The sequence below is a fragment of the Balaenoptera ricei genome, chromosome 10, assembly GCF_028023285.1.
Source record: "Balaenoptera ricei isolate mBalRic1 chromosome 10, mBalRic1.hap2, whole genome shotgun sequence".
Classification (NCBI taxonomy): domain Eukaryota; kingdom Metazoa; phylum Chordata; class Mammalia; order Artiodactyla; family Balaenopteridae; genus Balaenoptera; species Balaenoptera ricei.
This window is the reverse complement of record NC_082648.1, coordinates 44,047,680-44,064,430: the sequence shown is the minus strand read 5'-3', so window position 1 is coordinate 44,064,430 and position 16,751 is coordinate 44,047,680. Positions and strand designations below refer to the sequence as shown.

General features: G+C 50.6%; 1 protein-coding gene across 4 annotated transcripts in view; it reads right to left on the bottom strand.

Moving 5' to 3' along the window:
• Nucleotides 1-2,747: 2,747 nt before the first annotated feature.
• Nucleotides 2,748-16,751, bottom strand: part of ACVR1B (activin A receptor type 1B) — a 31,311-nt gene continuing 17,307 nt past the window's right edge. For 2 of the 4 annotated variants that reach the window (XM_059935925.1, XM_059935927.1), the window contains 7 exons: nt 15,888-16,136; nt 12,955-13,185; nt 10,212-10,379; nt 9,060-9,216; nt 7,605-7,729; nt 4,460-4,590; nt 2,748-2,970 (listed from right to left, as the gene is read on the bottom strand). In XM_059935925.1, the coding sequence (XP_059791908.1) occupies nt 2,845-2,970; nt 4,460-4,590; nt 7,605-7,729; nt 9,060-9,216; nt 10,212-10,379; nt 12,955-13,185; nt 15,888-16,136 (1,187 nt within the window). In that variant the 3' untranslated portion in view covers nt 2,748-2,844. Of the gene's footprint in view, nt 2,971-4,459; nt 4,591-7,604; nt 7,730-9,059; nt 9,217-10,211; nt 10,380-11,577; nt 11,701-12,954; nt 13,186-15,887; nt 16,137-16,751 lie in introns of all 4 variants that reach the window. The other 2 variants (XM_059935928.1, XM_059935926.1) reach the window with 2 other exon arrangements.

The following is a 16,751-nucleotide window of genomic DNA, read 5'->3' as shown; positions in this document are numbered from 1 at the left end:
TACAGTCCATTCTAATAAAATGTACAAAAACAAACAGAAGTACCGAGAATGCCGTTCGGGGGCCTTGACGGCGACCTAAGAACGGGCTTGGACTTGGTCTGTGAATCCAGAATCCAGAGGTGCAGGTAGCCCTGTGGATCAGGGTTAGCCTCAGGGGGCCAAAACCACGGCTTTAGTTTCTTCCCAACTCTCTCACTCCTAACTCTTGGGTTAAGAGTGGTGGTGGTGGGGTTGGGAGCTTCCCCCCAAAACTGCTCAGTCTTCCCCGGAGGTGGAGAAGGAGTGTGTGGTGAGGACAGCAGGGCCACTGGGGAAGTGGGCTAGTGGCTTGGGAGTCCCTGGGTCAAGGAGTGTTGGCAGATCCCAGAGGCTGGCTGCGGCAGGGGGGAGAGGAGTCTGAGTTCCATCATCTCCTCTAAACCGCCAAGTTCCGCCGCAGGGCGGACAGATGGGGCGTCGGCAGGGGTGGGGAAAGGTCCCCCTAATGACACAATTGGTATTCGAGGGAAATTAGTCAGTAGCCAGTAAATTGGCTCAGAGGGTTAGGGGAAGATCTCCTTTAATGCAAGGAAAGAAGCGATACAGCAGGAAAATAAATAGGAAGGCCAGGGCACTGGGGAGACCAGTGGAAGTGGCGGGAGGGCTCTCCGCTCCTCCACAAGCTTTGGCAGAGAATCGCTGGGCTGGAGGCAGGGATGCTCTGAGGCTGCACACAGTCTGTGCCTCCCCTGGGGGCAGGAAGGGGGCTCCGGATGAACGCAGCGACTGGGGGGGTCTCACTGCCCACCACCGGCCTCTTTGGTGGGGGACAGGTGGGCATCCTCACTCCTTAGTGGTCTTATATAAGAGCAATCACTCCGGGCTCAAAAGGCTCAGAAGCAAACACAAAAACTTCTGGTCTCAAAACAGTCACCCACTAACTTGAATGGGTCCCACGGTCGGTGCTCCAAGAGTAGGACCCAAGCCTGTCTTGTTCACAGCTGTATTTCCCAGCGCCCGGCGTACTGCCTGGCATCCAGCAGGCACTCAGCGATGTCTGTAGCGTGAATGCCTGCAGGAGAAGCTGCAACCTGCTGCACGACGCACAGAAGGCTAGGGCCCCAGTGCAAAACCCACTTGTGGAACTGGGAGGGGAGGCAGGACGCAAGCGAGACCAACCCCCAGGGCAGAGGAACTCTTGCTGCTGAGTGGGGGGAGCAGGCTCAGGTACAAGGACAGACATTTCCAGTGTGATTGAGCAGTGTGCGTTTGATTGAAGCATTTTTTTTGTGGTTGTTTTTATAGGGATTTCCTTAAAAACAAATAGATTGAGAGGTAATCATCACATAGAGATGGTTTTCCTTTTATAAAAACTTAACAATATTTAAAAAAAGTTAAAATCCAGACCCTCCCAATTAAATTAAAAAAAAAAAAAAAAAAAAAAGAAAGAAAGAAAAGAAAACCAAACCACTCCAGTTAAGTTATGGCTTCAAAGTTAATATATACCTAAGATATGCTGACGGAATCACCACCCACAACCGTGCTTCCAGACGTCGTTAAATACTACACTCAGGTTAAACAACAGGTTCAGCTCGGGCTGTTCCCTTTAGTAAAGCCCCTGAAGTGGATGCAAGTCTCACATCTTCCCTCCACCATGGTCAGATAATCCAGTACAAGACCCATGCAGATGCCTCCCTCCCACCCCAGACTCCCTCCCCACTCCTTGCCCCCCCCGCCCTTCCCCACCCTAAATCCACTACCACCAAAAATATACACTGCTGTTTCCAGAATCTGGGATATGAAAGACAGATGTGACATTCCGATCTGAGTCCCAAGATCTGGGCTTCAAATTCCTCGGCCCTTCCTTGACGCTGCCGAGGACGATGCCCTTAGGCTGGCTCATTTCCCACGGTGGCCGCTGACCACAACACCCCAGACTTCCACCAAGATTCTCCCCCTGCCCATCCCACCCCGCCTCCCTCACATTTGGACCCAAAAGCCTTGCCTGCCACAGACAACCGGGCCAGCTTTGGTTCCACAGTCTGAAATGGAGAAGGAGGGCCAGGCGACACAGGGGAGGGAGACCCACCGTGGAGTGGGGCTTCTGGAAGGGAGGGGAGGGAGACCTCCGGGAGGGGCCCCAGGGAAACCAGACGCTGCTCACTACTGAACAGAGGCCCCAGCACGCAGAGCCGGCATGACGCCCACACCGCTGACCTGCACATGCGCAGAAAGCTCAGGCAGGTAAGTGCGCACCTACAGACACACACACACGCGCACGCACACACACGTGTAAGGGCGTGGCACAACAGGGGACGCACCTCGGCACATGCATACACGGCTGGACAGACGGGCACTGGCAGTCCCTCCAGGTGTCCCGACGGGGCGGAGGGGAGCACGAGGCCCGGCGCTGCCGAGAGGGGCCATCCTTCTGGTTCCCCGGGCTGCCTCGCTGCGCTGGGGTTGGTCCCAGAGGAAAGCCCTCGGTGCCGCTCAGCAGGGGCCACGCTCGCTCCTCCCGGGCCCTCCCAGGCCCTCCCAGGCCGCCCGTCACCACGCCAGGCTTCTCGCCAGGTGCACCGGGCTTTGCAGAACTTCCCACTACAGCCGGTCCAGGCTGTGGCACTGAGTTCTCCACACCGTTTGCTCTCAGAGGCTCCGTGCCACTAGGAGGTAAATATAAAAGGTGTCTGTGTCTCAAACCCAATGTGGGAGTGAGCGAGTCTCCCGGGCTCTGTCCCTCTTGCGGGCCAGGCTCCTGGCCACAGAGGGCTGGGCAGAAACGAGAGGTAGGCCTCCATCGGACGCTCAACACGGCAGCTCGGCTGTAGGTCCCGCTGCCCGGCAGCGTGTCGGGAGGGGCAGCTAGATCTTCACGTCCTCCTGCACGCTGAGCTGGGAGAGGGTCTTCTTGATGCGCAGCGCGGTCAGGCGGGCTGCGCCGTTGGCGTACCAGCACTCCCGCATCATCTTCCCCATCACCCGCAGCGCCTGCACAGAGACCCGGCGTCACTCGAGCCTGCCCCTGCCCCACTGAAGCCTTCCTGGTCCCCAGGCGGCCGTCTCCCCCACCCGTCCTCCTCCTCCGGACCCCAGGGAAATGCCCGCGAGCTCCGCCCACCCCCCAGCCCCCGCCCCCGCCCCCGCTCTCCCTTCCTTAAGGGACAGCCTGGGGAGGGGGACCTTCTCGGCAAGCATGGTTGGTCAGCCACTCCCCGGCGTCTGGGTGATCCTGAGAGAAATACCTGCAACAGCCTGTGATCTGAAAATCATTTCTGGAAAGTTTGAGTATCCATGTTTATGACTGTTTACTGACTTTTTTTAAAAGTAGCGCACGAGCCAGGCACAGCAGGGACATCCCCCAGCATGAGCGCGCACGCGGCTGTGACCCCACGTTCACGCGCAGAGACAGGGTGGCGGAGGAGGAGGCGGCAGCAGCCCCTGAGAGGCAGTCTCGTCAGAGGCAGAAGCTCACGGCCAGGGCCTGGATGACACAGGCCAGGGGCAGCCAAGGGGCGGACCTGGAGGGTCACCTGTGGAGGGCTACGGAGTCCCCAGACTGCTGCCTCAGGCGTTTTCCAGATTCCTTTTAGCAGTGGGACCCCGTTTTCCCCAGCGGAGTCCCAACACATAAACAGCCCCGACTGAAGAGGGACTGGGGTGCGGGCAGCTGAAGACCGGCTCTTTCTGCTTCCCTCACCCTCTGAAGTGAATAAACCCTGAGGGTTCCAAGGAACAGTTTGGAAAAGGCTGCTCTGTCAGGCAAAGAGGAGGCGTCACCAAAATGTGAGCTCAGTCATTCTGTTCTTCAATGCAGGCCTGCCCTCCAGTGGCTACACTCCTTAAAGCAGAGCCACGAGTGGAAAGGAGGCCCAAGAGCACTAGCTAAGCAAACCCTGTGCCGCCAAAGACTCTAAGACCCCACAACTCCATGTTTATTAGGAATCTAGATCATAAATTTGTCCTCATTTCTATTATTTCCATCGAATGTCATCCCCTCCCCGCTTCATCCGCCATCACTCCCCAATCCAAATTCTCTACACCCTCCTCGCTTCTGAGTTTTTAGAAAGGCCACTTCCCTCGCAGACATGTCTTCTCACTGAGTCCCACCCTCTCATTCTTCTACACCCTTCGTGGACGCCTCTTCTTAACTCTTCCACGAAGCTCAGCTCACCCCTGTGGCTCCAGAGCCATTTTTCTAGTTGGACAGGTCTAACAGCTCCCACTCAGTCTTTGTTTTCTCTCTTATCTGTGTCCTGGGACCAAGCCTTTTTCTTCTTCTAGGCTGTCAATTCCAAAGGGGACCCTACAGTGCCCAGGACAAGGGCTCAGTATATAATACAACAGCACATTAATAGTCTGTAATAACCGACACGCTCAGCGGGTAGCCCTGGGGTTGGCCCCATTTTCGGGAAACGCTTTTCTAAGGGAGAGAGATCGGGCAGATAGAAAGGCCACGGGAGAGAGGGGAGCTTCCCACCTCATAACTCTGCCACCAGTTGGGGATGTTGGGGCGGAGCTTCTGGTCGCATACGACCTTCCGCATCTCCTCAATGGAAGGGTCAGAGGGCACTAGGTCATAATATGGCAGCTGATATTCCTCATGGACTCCTGGGAGAAAAGAAAACGTCCACCGGAGTTATCAAAAGAAGGAAGAGATTACTCAAAAGCCAATGACAACACCCATGTTGTGATCTGTAAATACCACTTCCCACTAAAAGGAACTAGGGCTCCTTGGAGAGCCTGGCCAATGCTAGGTATGGGACAAGAGACACACAGGATTAGCCAGGAATATCTTTTTCGTAACAAAAAGCAAGGAAACTATCAAGGACTACTGAGGCCATGTCAAAAGGTACCGACCTGAAAAGCTCCCAACTAGCCAAAGATGAGAACATTTAAGCAATAGTAAGACCTATGACTTCAATGGAAACAAATATTTTAAATCACCAATTCGTGATGACACTAAAAACAAACAAATAAACCAAAACCTCAGTCGCCTTTGTAGGATGATAGGGAATAAACTCATTATTTTGAAAAATGGCAAATAAATGGAAAGAATCAAGTATTTTTCCTGCCTTTCCTCTTCAAATTAAACATCTTGGTAACCAAATAGATAATAGGGGAAGTTTCTCTATAAAGAAAAAATCTAGCTAATACATGAAGTTTGACAGGATTGGAATACTGGCATTTTTCAACCTCTAATCAATTTGGATTTGGACAATGATCAACAATAGCTGTTAACATCACAAGAAGAGAGATAACCACCGTTATGTGTGTCTTTTAACAGAAGGATTTTGGGGGAAACAAATGATTCTAGTCTTTAGATGGAACTCTCATAGGAAGTTCACAGAAACAGTAGAACGTGTGAACTCCGTAAGAGGCTACCTGGAAAATCTAGACAGGAAAACCCTACAGGACAAAGGACCTGGATTCTCCAGCTTTGAAGATTGCAGGAGAGGGGACTTACCTGGTGTTCCAGTGGTAAAGAATCTACCTTACAATGCAGGGGATGAGGGTTCGATTCCTGGTCGGGGAACTAAGATCGCACATGTCGTGGGGCAACTAAGCCCATGCGCCACAACTACTGAGCTCTCGTGCCTCAACTAGAGAGCCCACGTGCCGCAAACTACAGAGCCCACGCGCCCTGGCGCCTGCGTGCCACAACTAGAGAGAGAAAAAACCCGCACGCCACAACTAGAGAGAGAAAACCTGCACGCCGCAACCAGACAGAAGCCTGCGCGCCGCAACAAAAAGATCCCGTGTGCCTCAACGAAGATCCCGCATGCTGCAACTAAGACCTGACGCAGCCAAAATTAAATAAAAATAAATAAATAAATAATAACTAAATCTTTAGAAGAAAAAAATTGAGGGGTAACCTGTAGATTATGAGACTTGAGAGTTGTATCAATCAACTGCAGTGGATGGACATTATTTAAACCCTGATTTAACAAGCTGTTTTTTTAAAAAAATTCGCAGACAATTGGGGAAATCTCAACACTGGCTAATGTTACATGATATTAAGAATTACTGTCCATTTTTTAAAGGGTGGTAATAGTACTATATTTTTGAAGTCCTTATCTTCTAGAGCTACAAACCGAAATATTTTCCGTAATAAAAAGTTAATTTAAAAAAATCCAATGTAACTTTCTTATGCCTTTTTCCAGAAAAAATTCTGCTGTTCTGAGCTGATGGGACAGATTTTTATTTTTATTTATTTATTTATTTATTGAGATTAGCATTTATTTTATTATTTCTAAAAAATATTTATTCATTTATTTGGTTGCGCTGGGTCTTAGTTGCGGCCGGTGGGCTCCTTAGTTGCAGCTCGCTGGCTCCTTAGTTGTGGCACGTGGGCTCCTTAGTTGTGGCACGTGGGTTCCTTAGTTGTGGCATGCGAACTCTTAGTTGTGGCATGCACGTGGGATCTAGTTCCCTGACCAGGGATCGAACCTGGGCCCCCCTGCATTGGGAGCACAGAGTCTTACCAACTGCACCACCAGGGAAGTCCTGGGACAGATTTTTAAATAGAGTCTGACTTGGTTAATTATCTAAGGAGCAATTAGCTTGAACTCTGGCCTCAGTCTGCCAGAGTCTGAATCCTAGTTTATTAGTGGTGTGACCTTGGACAAATCACCTAATCTGTGACTCATCTTCTTCATCTGCAAAACGGTGACAATAATAGTACCCACACAGACCTGTGTGACCAGATTTATCTTGATCTGTTTTATCTGTATATCATGATCAAAATTTAAGATGTACAATACCTGGGTGCCTCCTCCATAATTTGGATCTTACCAAATGTATCATAGATGGAAAAAGGCAGTAAAATACAGAAAAGGGCTCTGCTGGAACACTCATCAGTTCTTTTTAATTAATTTAATTTAATTCACTTCCACTGACCTGGAATCTCTTACATCAAAGATAAATGGCTGAGGGCAGGCTTCTAGTGGTTCTTGAACTTGATCATGTGGCAGAATACTTGGAAGTCACCATAAAATTCTGATATACTAAGCTGATGATAAAAAATGTTTTCTGCTAAATCTGATACTACCTTTCATTGAGTTCTGACGTGGTTGAACACTTGCAAATGCCAAAGACTTAAGACAAAATTGCATAAGAAAAAACTCATTGTGAGAAAATTCTATGCATTAGTAAGCTTTCTCCCACAAATTGAGAAATCACCACTATTATTTTATCAATGAAACCCCACGTTCCCCAGGAACGTGGCTTGAGAGCCAGTGTGTTAGAATACCCTGCCTCCTGTGTAAAAGAGACCCCTGCATTAGTCCTGTGCTATTCCTGCTCAGGGCTTTCCCAAGCTCGACAGACCAATAAAGACAATGTGATACCAAAAAACCCCCAAAAAAGCCCAAATGAGTCCCCGGAACGGTCACCACAACATAAAACACTATTCAACAAGCTGGTCCAAAGAGTAAACACACTCTTAGCCCTGCTGCTCCCCGGTCCCCTCCCTCCTCTTGGATGAGAACCCTAAGTGTGACGGGTTCTGGCGCTAGGCATCGACAGGCTGTTAAGAGAAAGAAGGCAGGAAAACACTAGCCCCTCAGGTGGTCCGGCACTCTGGACTGCGAGGTAGGAGCCAGAGAAGGCAGGAAGAAACGTACCTCCAGAGTTGCATCTTCGAGCAATCTCCCAGTACACGAGCCCAAGGGCATAGATATCAGCACACTTAAAGGAGTCGAAGTGCTTCATGTTGATGGTTTCATCAAGTACTTCGGGGGCCATGTATCTGCAACAGCAAAGGAAATGTGATCACGCATAGAAAACGATGACTTCTTTCTGGACTCAAAGTACTGATTCAAGGGCCCCCTGAATGTGGGACAGCATCACCCCAAGACAGCCCCTTGGGGAGGAGGAAGTGATGGATTCTTATTATTGCAAACTCCCATGCTTTGGATTCGAATCTAAACACCTTAGCAAGGTTTGGTAATACTAGCCTACTCTTATTTCTATCTCTATTTTTTAACTGCCAAGATTTATTTTAAGCATGTTTTGATTTCTTGGCAGAGGTATGTGTACTGTAGGCCACAGAGCAGGAACAGTACATAATATCTGGTTGCTACTGGGGGCTTGGACTTTATTCAATGCAGCCAATAATGGGTTGAGCTTAAATTTCAGTCTGAACTTCTTCTGTTATCTTACCCGTGCACATAAATGAGAATTAATTCTAGGTAGTCATCAGAGTCCCACTCAGTTAGTTCATGAGTACTGCTTGAGCCACTCCCCACTCCCCACAGAAGGCAAATCAGCTCACCTCAGGCCTCACACTTTGGGGCCTGGGTGGCTGCAATCATTCAGGTCAAAAGAAAGGGGAAAAAAAGCAGCAGCACAATTAGTGAAATTCACTGAGACTCAGCAGAGAAACAGCCCTCCTCTTCCATCCTATGAAAAGTTGCACTTCCAGCTCGTGAAGTCGATCTGGAGTCACAGTCAATCTGTTCCTTATTTCCTTTTTTTTTTTGGCCATGCCATGTGGCCTGTGGGATCTTAGTTCCCCGACCAGGGATTGAACCCAGGCCCTCGGCAGTGAGTGCTCGGAGTCTTAACCATTAGACCAGGGTATGCCATGTTCCTTATTTCTTACTTCACTTCTCTACGACGCGGGAAGGAGGCCCATAATCCTTACGGGGGTCCCTCATCTCCACCCTGGACGACCTCTGCTCTAGCTTGGCAAACCTGCTCTCTACACCCTAAGCAAAACACGCTCCCTGCCTCCTCTGGGGTCCTGCACAGGCCACCCCTTCAGACTGCAACATTTTCCCTCTCCCCCAGCCAAGCCTGGTGCCTGTCTCCCTTCTAAATCTTGCTCCAGGCTCTCCTTCTCCATGGCCTCCCCTGCCCAATGCACCAGCACTTATGGGTACAGGGTCCTCTGGAGCTGTGCCGCTGGCACCTGTATCTGCGCGATGCAACCTGTGTGGCTTTCCAGTGTGGGGAGCAGGTGTTCAATTCAACTGCCAGCTGTCAGAATAAGGACCACACCGCCTTCTGCCGGGCAGATGGGCAAGGGCTACTCAGTACAAGTGTCGGGCAAGCGCGAAGGCCCAGGGCCTTCCTACCGTTTGGTTCCCACCCTCTGGTTGGGGGCAATGTCAATGGTGTCCGTGACTGCATCGTGACGGACAGCCAGGCCCAGGTCTGCGATGGCACACATGCCATTTTTCTTCACCAAGATGTTCTTTGACTTTAAGTCTCGATGAGCAATTCCAGGCTTCCCTAGCAGAGAAAAAAAAAAACCAGGGATCTTTGAAGAAAGACAGTACAAGTGTTAAAAGCATAGTCTCTGCAGCCAGACGTATGGGTTCGAGTCCTCGTTTTGCTCCCCACTAACCCAGTAACCCTGGAAATGCAACTTAACCTGTCTATGCATTGGTCTTCTCATCCATAAAATGAGACTAAACACCAGTACTTACGTCATGGGAATGTTGTAAGGATTAAATGTATTGTATTAACTTAGGTAAGTCAAGAGCTTAGAAGGGCATGCGTATGAGTTAATATTACTATATTTACACTACTCCTGCCCACCTTCGCTGAACTAATAAGCTCCCGTATAGAATTGCTGAGGAGTTCAGAGAGAAGCTGCTGCGCTAGCTAGGTTCTCAGAACCAAACGGGGGAGGTAAGGACTGCTACTTTCCCTGGAGAGCCTAGCAACAGGGTCAAACTTTCGTGTCTGGTTTTCTGTCACGGCCAGCAAGAGCTGCTGCCTGGTCGACCAGCCACCAGGGAGCAATGTGCCACCTGCCAAGCCCCAGGAGCTCCCAAAGAGCTGATGTCAGTCAACAAGCAGGGGTGCCCGAGGTCGTCTTCCTCCAGGAGGGCCCTCCTAGATTAGTAGGGCCCAGTGTCTGACCCATCAAGCTGACCCAACGATGAGCGTGTGAACTCACTGAACTGATGCTCGGCACAGTAGGTCATGCGATTTTCTCAGTCCCTTCCTTTACCAGCGAACCGTGGGCGTCTGAGATGACCACTCAGTTAACGCCAGCTCCCCAACCAACAACCATGCCAGTCCATCGGGGACAAACAACCAACATTTCCGTCAGGAGTTCCCCCGAGGAGCTCTGAAGGCAGAGGCACCTCTTGTTCTCGCTGGAGTGAGGCCCAAGCTCCTCTCGCTTAGACCAGACCCCGGTCCCTGAGGCCCAGATCCAGCATCCTCAGTGAGAAGGAGTTCTGGGAGCTCGGTGGGGATGGGACAGGTCCACTCACCTTGGGTGCCCACAATCTCCATGTGCAGGTGCGCCAGACCGCTCGCAGCAGACAAGGCCAGCTTAATCATCCCCTCGATGGTCACCGTGTACCGGTTTAGATAGTCAAACAGGGAGCCGTGCTCATGATAGTCCGAGACAAGCCACAGCTGTGTCCAGGTGCCGTTATCTGCAGAGAACCACAGAGGAGTTCCAGAAAAGGCACAACTACCAGCAAAAAGGTCAAGGTAGGAAAGGAAGAGTATGTGTGCGACACAAACCCCAGTTAGACCCCTGTACTCCCCGCTCCCCGCCCCTACGCCTCCTGAGGCCCCTCTGTGCCCGTCTCATCCACCACCGTCCACGGCTTTAGGCTCCAGGAAGGACAGGACAGGCTTTCTTTCTTAGACCTGCTCCCTTACTTCCCGTAGGTAGGATTCTGAGCCGCGCTCCCTGATTACACCCAAATTTGAAATGCGAGGCACCCCGAAGAGGAAGCACATGCTTAGGCAAAGTGACAGGATCATCTGTTTCTTTTGCAACACTGCTTCTGATCCTGACAAGACCCGCTCGTCAAAACCATGACTGGCTGCACCCACCCCTGCCAAGGAGGCTTCGCAGGCCCTCCTCTGTGCTCCGAGACCCTTCAAGCACAGCCCAACCTGAGCACCAGGCTCATTTGTAGCGGGTCCTTGAAGTCCATTACTCTTACCAGGCTATGAGCTCTCTGTGAGAGGAGGAAAGAGCTCCTTTGTGCATTATTGTGTTCCAGGCCAAAAATGCTTTTCAACGCATGAAGAGCACACTTACAAGTATTCCAGAGAGGAATCTTATCATCTTATCCTCAGAAGAGCAATGGGAGGTGGCGAGCACACACTTTCGTACTAGCGGAGAGGGGGATGCAGCGTAAAGCGGGAAGGAGGAGTGGGAAGAAGGGAGGGAGAAAAAGAAAAACCAAAAGCTGGTAATCTAATTAGCTTGCGCTGTTGTCAGTAAGAAGACTGGAAATTGGATTGAGATCTCCCAAATTCCAAGCTGGCCCTAGCTCCAGGACACTATACTATCCACGTCATGTTCAAAAGACAAGAACAAAGGAGTCCGATCTTCCTCCTCCCCTGGCCCTCGTGTGGGTTTCAACAGCCAGATCCTACTCACACAAGCTGCCAGAATCAATACAGGGAGTGGCTCCTGGAAAAGCACCAGCCTCTGTTTCCCTGATTACGAACGAGGGGTCCACCAAACACACCCCTTTACACTCAACTAGCCCTGACATCTTGAGGACCCTGCCCATAAGTTAGAAGGGAAGGCATCTTCTGACCCTTTAAAATATATGTCAGATTTAAATGAATAATCAAAAGGTAATGCTGTTTTAAAAAGGCACAGCTTACTCAGAGGGAGTAAGGAATTCTCTCTTCCCCTTCCTCCCTTGCGTGAGAGGTCAAGTCTCTTCAGCCTGGGGGCAGCTGAGGCCACTACAAACCGCCATGGCAATGTGAGGAATGAGCAGCCTGCTGTTGTTTTAGGAAGGAAAAACAAACACTTAGCATCTTCCATAGCCTTTGCCAGCACCAACTTCTAAAAACTGCTGGACCATGGAGCAAACTGTGTCCTGACCGTCGGAGACACTCTTCTAAAATGTAAATGCCTTCACCCACGGTCTTTCTGACTTCAAGTGCGCTACCTGCCCAGGTGTCGGCTGTCCCCTCCTCCTGGGCGCTGTAAGGTCAGGGACTGTGTCTTGTTCTTATGTGTGATGATTCCAGGACCAGACAGTAGCCAGTGAATGTTACTGAATAAATGAATGAAATTTCGATTACTACCCACTCTCTATAATAAAATACAATCTTCTCAAAAAGGCCCTTCCTAATCTGGCCTCTGCCACCTCTCCACCCATGTCTTTGGCTGGAACGTCCCCAGCTACCTGCAGGTTCCCAAAGACACTTCCCCTTGGCACATGCGTCTGGAGTGCTCTTTTCATTCGTTTTTCTTTCTGACCAACTCCCTGCCACCTTCGCCTCAATCAAGCTCGGCTATGATATCCGTGGTCCCCATCTCACCCCCAATTTGTGCTCACCAGAACAGCTGTTGTTTGATTACTTCCTATAATCAATCATTAGTTTGTCTCTTTGCTAGTCAGTGAGGTCCTTAAGAATGAGCACATGCCTGGGCACACGAGAGAGACTCAAAAACTTCAGCAAAATCAGCAGAGAGAGGGAGGAGGAAATAAAGAACCTCAGGTACAAGCGGACCAAAAGCTGAGCTTGAAGGCCACGGGGGAGCACCTGGGGGGAGGCAGGCCGTGTCTCTGCTGCGCCCGCTCCACTGCAATAGTGTGTATGATGCTGGTCTGTCACACAGTGTGGATCACATGCTTTTCCAGGGCCATCCTTTCCTGGCAGGGGTTGAAGCCACCCTTCTTCGTTCCAACCGGAATGAAGGTAAATTTACTGGAGCCCCTGCAGGCACTACCCTAGGGGTGGGTTTGGGAGTATCACAGAAGGGAAAGTGAGCAGGTAGGATGAGGGGTTATTTATCTGCTTAATAACTGCTTATTTACTTGCTTAATAACCTGGATTTCTGCACAAGCTTTTCATAGAAGAGAAGTTTGAAAACCATCGCCTTACTCAGATCCTCTTGCTATGGGTAATAACTATAAAGGCAAATAAAACTGTGCTGTCGCACAACCGTTCAGTTTCCGCAGTCACTCCTCCATCTGGGACTACCGTTGGCTTTGGGACACCCTGTATCCAAACCCAGCCCTTTACCTTTATTGTCAGCAGCAATAAACCCAAGGATGTTTTCATGGCGCAGCATGACTGTCTGGTATATCTCTGCTTCCCGGAACCAAGACCGCTCTTCACGAGAAGAGAATATTTTCACAGCCACATCACCACCCCTCCAGCGGCCGCGCCACACTTCTCCGAACCGGCCCTTGCCAATAATCTCCTGTAAAACGATGGTTCGGGCCACTGTGCGTTGGACAAAAAGGGGTAACCCTACGGACCAAAGAATGGAAAGAAAGCAGACATTTGTGTACTCGCTGAACTTTGCAATGCCCACTCTCACTGCCACACTGGAAAAGCCCTTATCACAGTGCCTCCGCTCTACACTGGTCCACTGACCACGGAGAGCTCGGCTGCCCCTGCATCACGCCCAGGTAATCCTCCGGAGGTCTAAGCTGTGCAGCACTGAGAGTGAGTGAGCGAGGACAGGGAAATGTAGACGATTAGCTCTTCCTCATCTAAGCGATTTCTCCTCCCAGTTAGTATGGACGACAGATCTGAATATAAATGTCTGACCGGATTTACTAACTCTTCAGCCAGCCTCCCGGGGGCCAATCCACCTACAGCTGCTTTATGTGGAAGAGGAAAGCGGGGGTTTGAGGGCTGGGAGCCGCCTCTGGCTGCTCCGCTCATTGGCCACTGGAGGGCAGTGCTGCGTGGCCCATGAAAGCCGACGTGTGGTCAGGGCCCACCAGGCTCCCACCTCTCTCCAGAGAGATCAAAGTTCTGCTCACTGGGAGCTCCAGATGCAGGACGGGGGACTACCCAGGCTCATTCTAAGATTACCTTTACTGTCTCTATAGGACTCGTTTATCGCCTCATTTGACCCATGCAGTAAGTGTCTCCCTGTCTCTCCAATCACCCCCACCATCGTGACCCTTAACTCTCCCCCTCTCCCTGACCAAACAAACAAACGTGTCATCAACCCCTAAGTTGTTTACTGTATGTTTAATACTATGCAGGAGGCACTTGCATAAATGATCTCATTTCCTCACAGCCACCTATACGGTAGGTGTTGTTTTTATGCCCATTTTACAAATGAGAAAACTAAGCATCAAAAGGGAAGGTTAAGTAACTCATTCGAATTCCTACAAGTTGTAAATGGCAAAGCATCTAGACTGACTCCAAGGTGTGTGCTTTCAACTCCCGCAGTACAGAGCCACCAAATGCTTCTCAGTTTAGCCCCCTCCTCTCCAGCTCCCCCCTCGCCGGCCCTCGTCCCGGCCCTCCTTCGGAAGACTTCCAGTGGGCCTCTGTGCCTCCCAGCTCACCCGCCTTGCCCTGCCCTCCCTAACAGGGGGCATAAAGCACAGCAGCCCAAGGCTTTCCCATCCTGGCCTGGGGACAGCATGCTGGCCTCTTGATCATTCCCTAAACACCCAGTGAGCGTTCATGCCTTTCTGTCCTTCTTTTGCTCAAGGGTTTTCCCTTGGCCTGGAATGTTCCCTGCTCTCTTACCACTCTCAAAACGTCCGACTCATGACCCCTTTAGACACGACCTCCTCTGTGAGACCCTTCTCCACAATCTCTTCTCTCCAGTCCTGGCTCGGCCTCTTTCTCATTTTGTTCACCCCGTATCACCCAGAGGGTATTCAACACATACTTGTTAGTGTGAACTGCAAGTCACACAAGCAGCAAGGACTTATTACTTTAAGTCCACAGAATTAAAACCCCAGCACCTTGGAAGCTTTGCATATTCTGAATTAAGAATGGACTAACCCATCCAGAGAGGAACAGTTATTAATCATTTTACTCCAGATGACTGGGTAACTGCCCTGGACCTGCCCTAACATCAGCTAATCCTGATCTTAAAAAAGACTCCAAAAAACCCGAGCAACCCTCCTCCAGCAGCAAGTCAAGTCACAGAGTCAGTCAGTTCTAACCACTGCCCTACCCTCTTTCAGCAAAGAACAAGCCATATATTTTCCCTCTTCCTAAAAATATGCAGCTTTTAAATATATCCATCATCTTGGCACTCTCTACTGCAGAGCTTAATAAAGGCAAAACCACAGAAACTCAGGAGATGTCAGAGCTCAAAGTATTCCTGTGCTCAAGAAGGGCTGTCTGGCCATGACTGATGGTATAATTTCCCTACAGAAGAGTCTTGTCACATGGCGAGAAAACATACATAAACACGCACAAAACTCTCACAAATACAATCCTGCCTGTCTTAGTTAGAATGGCAACAGTGACCTTTGTGGATGATTTTTTTCTATAGGAACAGAATACCACCGTCACTAAAATAACTGTTTATCTTCATAAAAAGACTCTTTTGCAGTCATAGCCACATCTACTAGCTAGCTGAGCTCTACCCTGAGACTGAGACAACCCAACTCCCTTTATCCTAAATTCTAGTCTCAAGTCAAGGTCCACCTAAGAAAGGCTTGGTCACTAACAGGCAGCTCTGGAAGTGGTGCTGACGCCATGCTGGAGGCCCCAGCTGCCTTTAGTTCAACCGCCACCAAAAACCCTTGGGCAACTGGCACAAGTCAATGATTCACCCAACCCTGGCTCTCGGCTTTACTCGGTGTCCGTAAACTCCCCTTGCGGTTGCTCGCAGATCAATGATTAGCTGCCACCGCCTCACAGGAACCCGGCACAGTCCTGTTTCTCAAAAGGGGCCCTGAAACTGAGTACTCCACTGCTCAGGTGGAACCAGGTGAACTTTAATAGCCGTACGGTTACGAGACTTGGAGAGGCAGGGATTCTGGAATGGAGAGTTTTGCACCTGACCTTTGGAATTCCAGAGATTGAAAGATTTTCTGTGAACCCCATTATCTTATCTTATTACGTGTCAGACTCCAAAAGAAGGGGAATTATGAAAGCAAATGGCCAGCCTTCTTCCTGAACACTCCATCCTGCTGGGAGGCAGTGATGAAGGCCAACAGCAGACACGAGGCCTGAAGAAGCGGTACCTGAGCCAGACCCCGACGTGGAGAGGTCGTAGACGAGATCCTGGAGTGTCTTGTCCTTGGAGAGACACATCTCACACGAGGGGTCCTCCATGTCCAGCCTCTGGCGGTTGTGATAGACGCGCTGATGATAGTTAATGACAAGGAAAACAATGATGATGATGAGAAACAGGAGGAACACTGGGCCGGCAATAATGCCCACCAGCTCCACAGGGCCCCACATGGACGGGTGCTCAGGCTCCTTGAGGTGACCTGGGTCAGGTGAGAGAGGAGAGGGAAAGAACAGAGTAAAAATGAGGGAACGCCACGGCCTCATTTTTCCCCGGCTCCTCCCTCCAGGTGGAAACGCCCTTTTCCTCTCCCTGTGATCAAGGTGCCCTTGATCTCTCTGGTCTTACTGGGCTTTGCATCTGCCTGGATGCTCTCAAATGCAAACCTCTCTAGTTAAGGTACCCTTTGCAACAGCCAAACCCACACCCCGCTCTGTAATTTCACAGCATTTCATGGTGCTCTTCCCACGTCCACGCCCCAGGCACGTGCCATGTTCTGCTCCTCCACTTGTGACGGCCCCTTGAAGCTCGGCCCGGTCTCTCTCTTCCTCCTCTGATCTCCCCAGTCATACCTCCTAAATGGCGGACCTGCGAAGGGTGGTGTCTAATACTCCTCAGCCTTGATGGCCGTCCTTTCCAGCTCTAGGTCCTCTTCCCATTTTGCCATCACCATCACGCCAGAAGCTCCCTTCAGATGGCTTAGGGGCTGCCTCCTTCGGGATCAGACCCAGGCCCTCCCGTGGGGATCCCTGCCTGGCTCTTCCGCACCTCACCAGCTGCCAATGGCTGCTCAGCCACGACCCAAATCGCAGCTTCC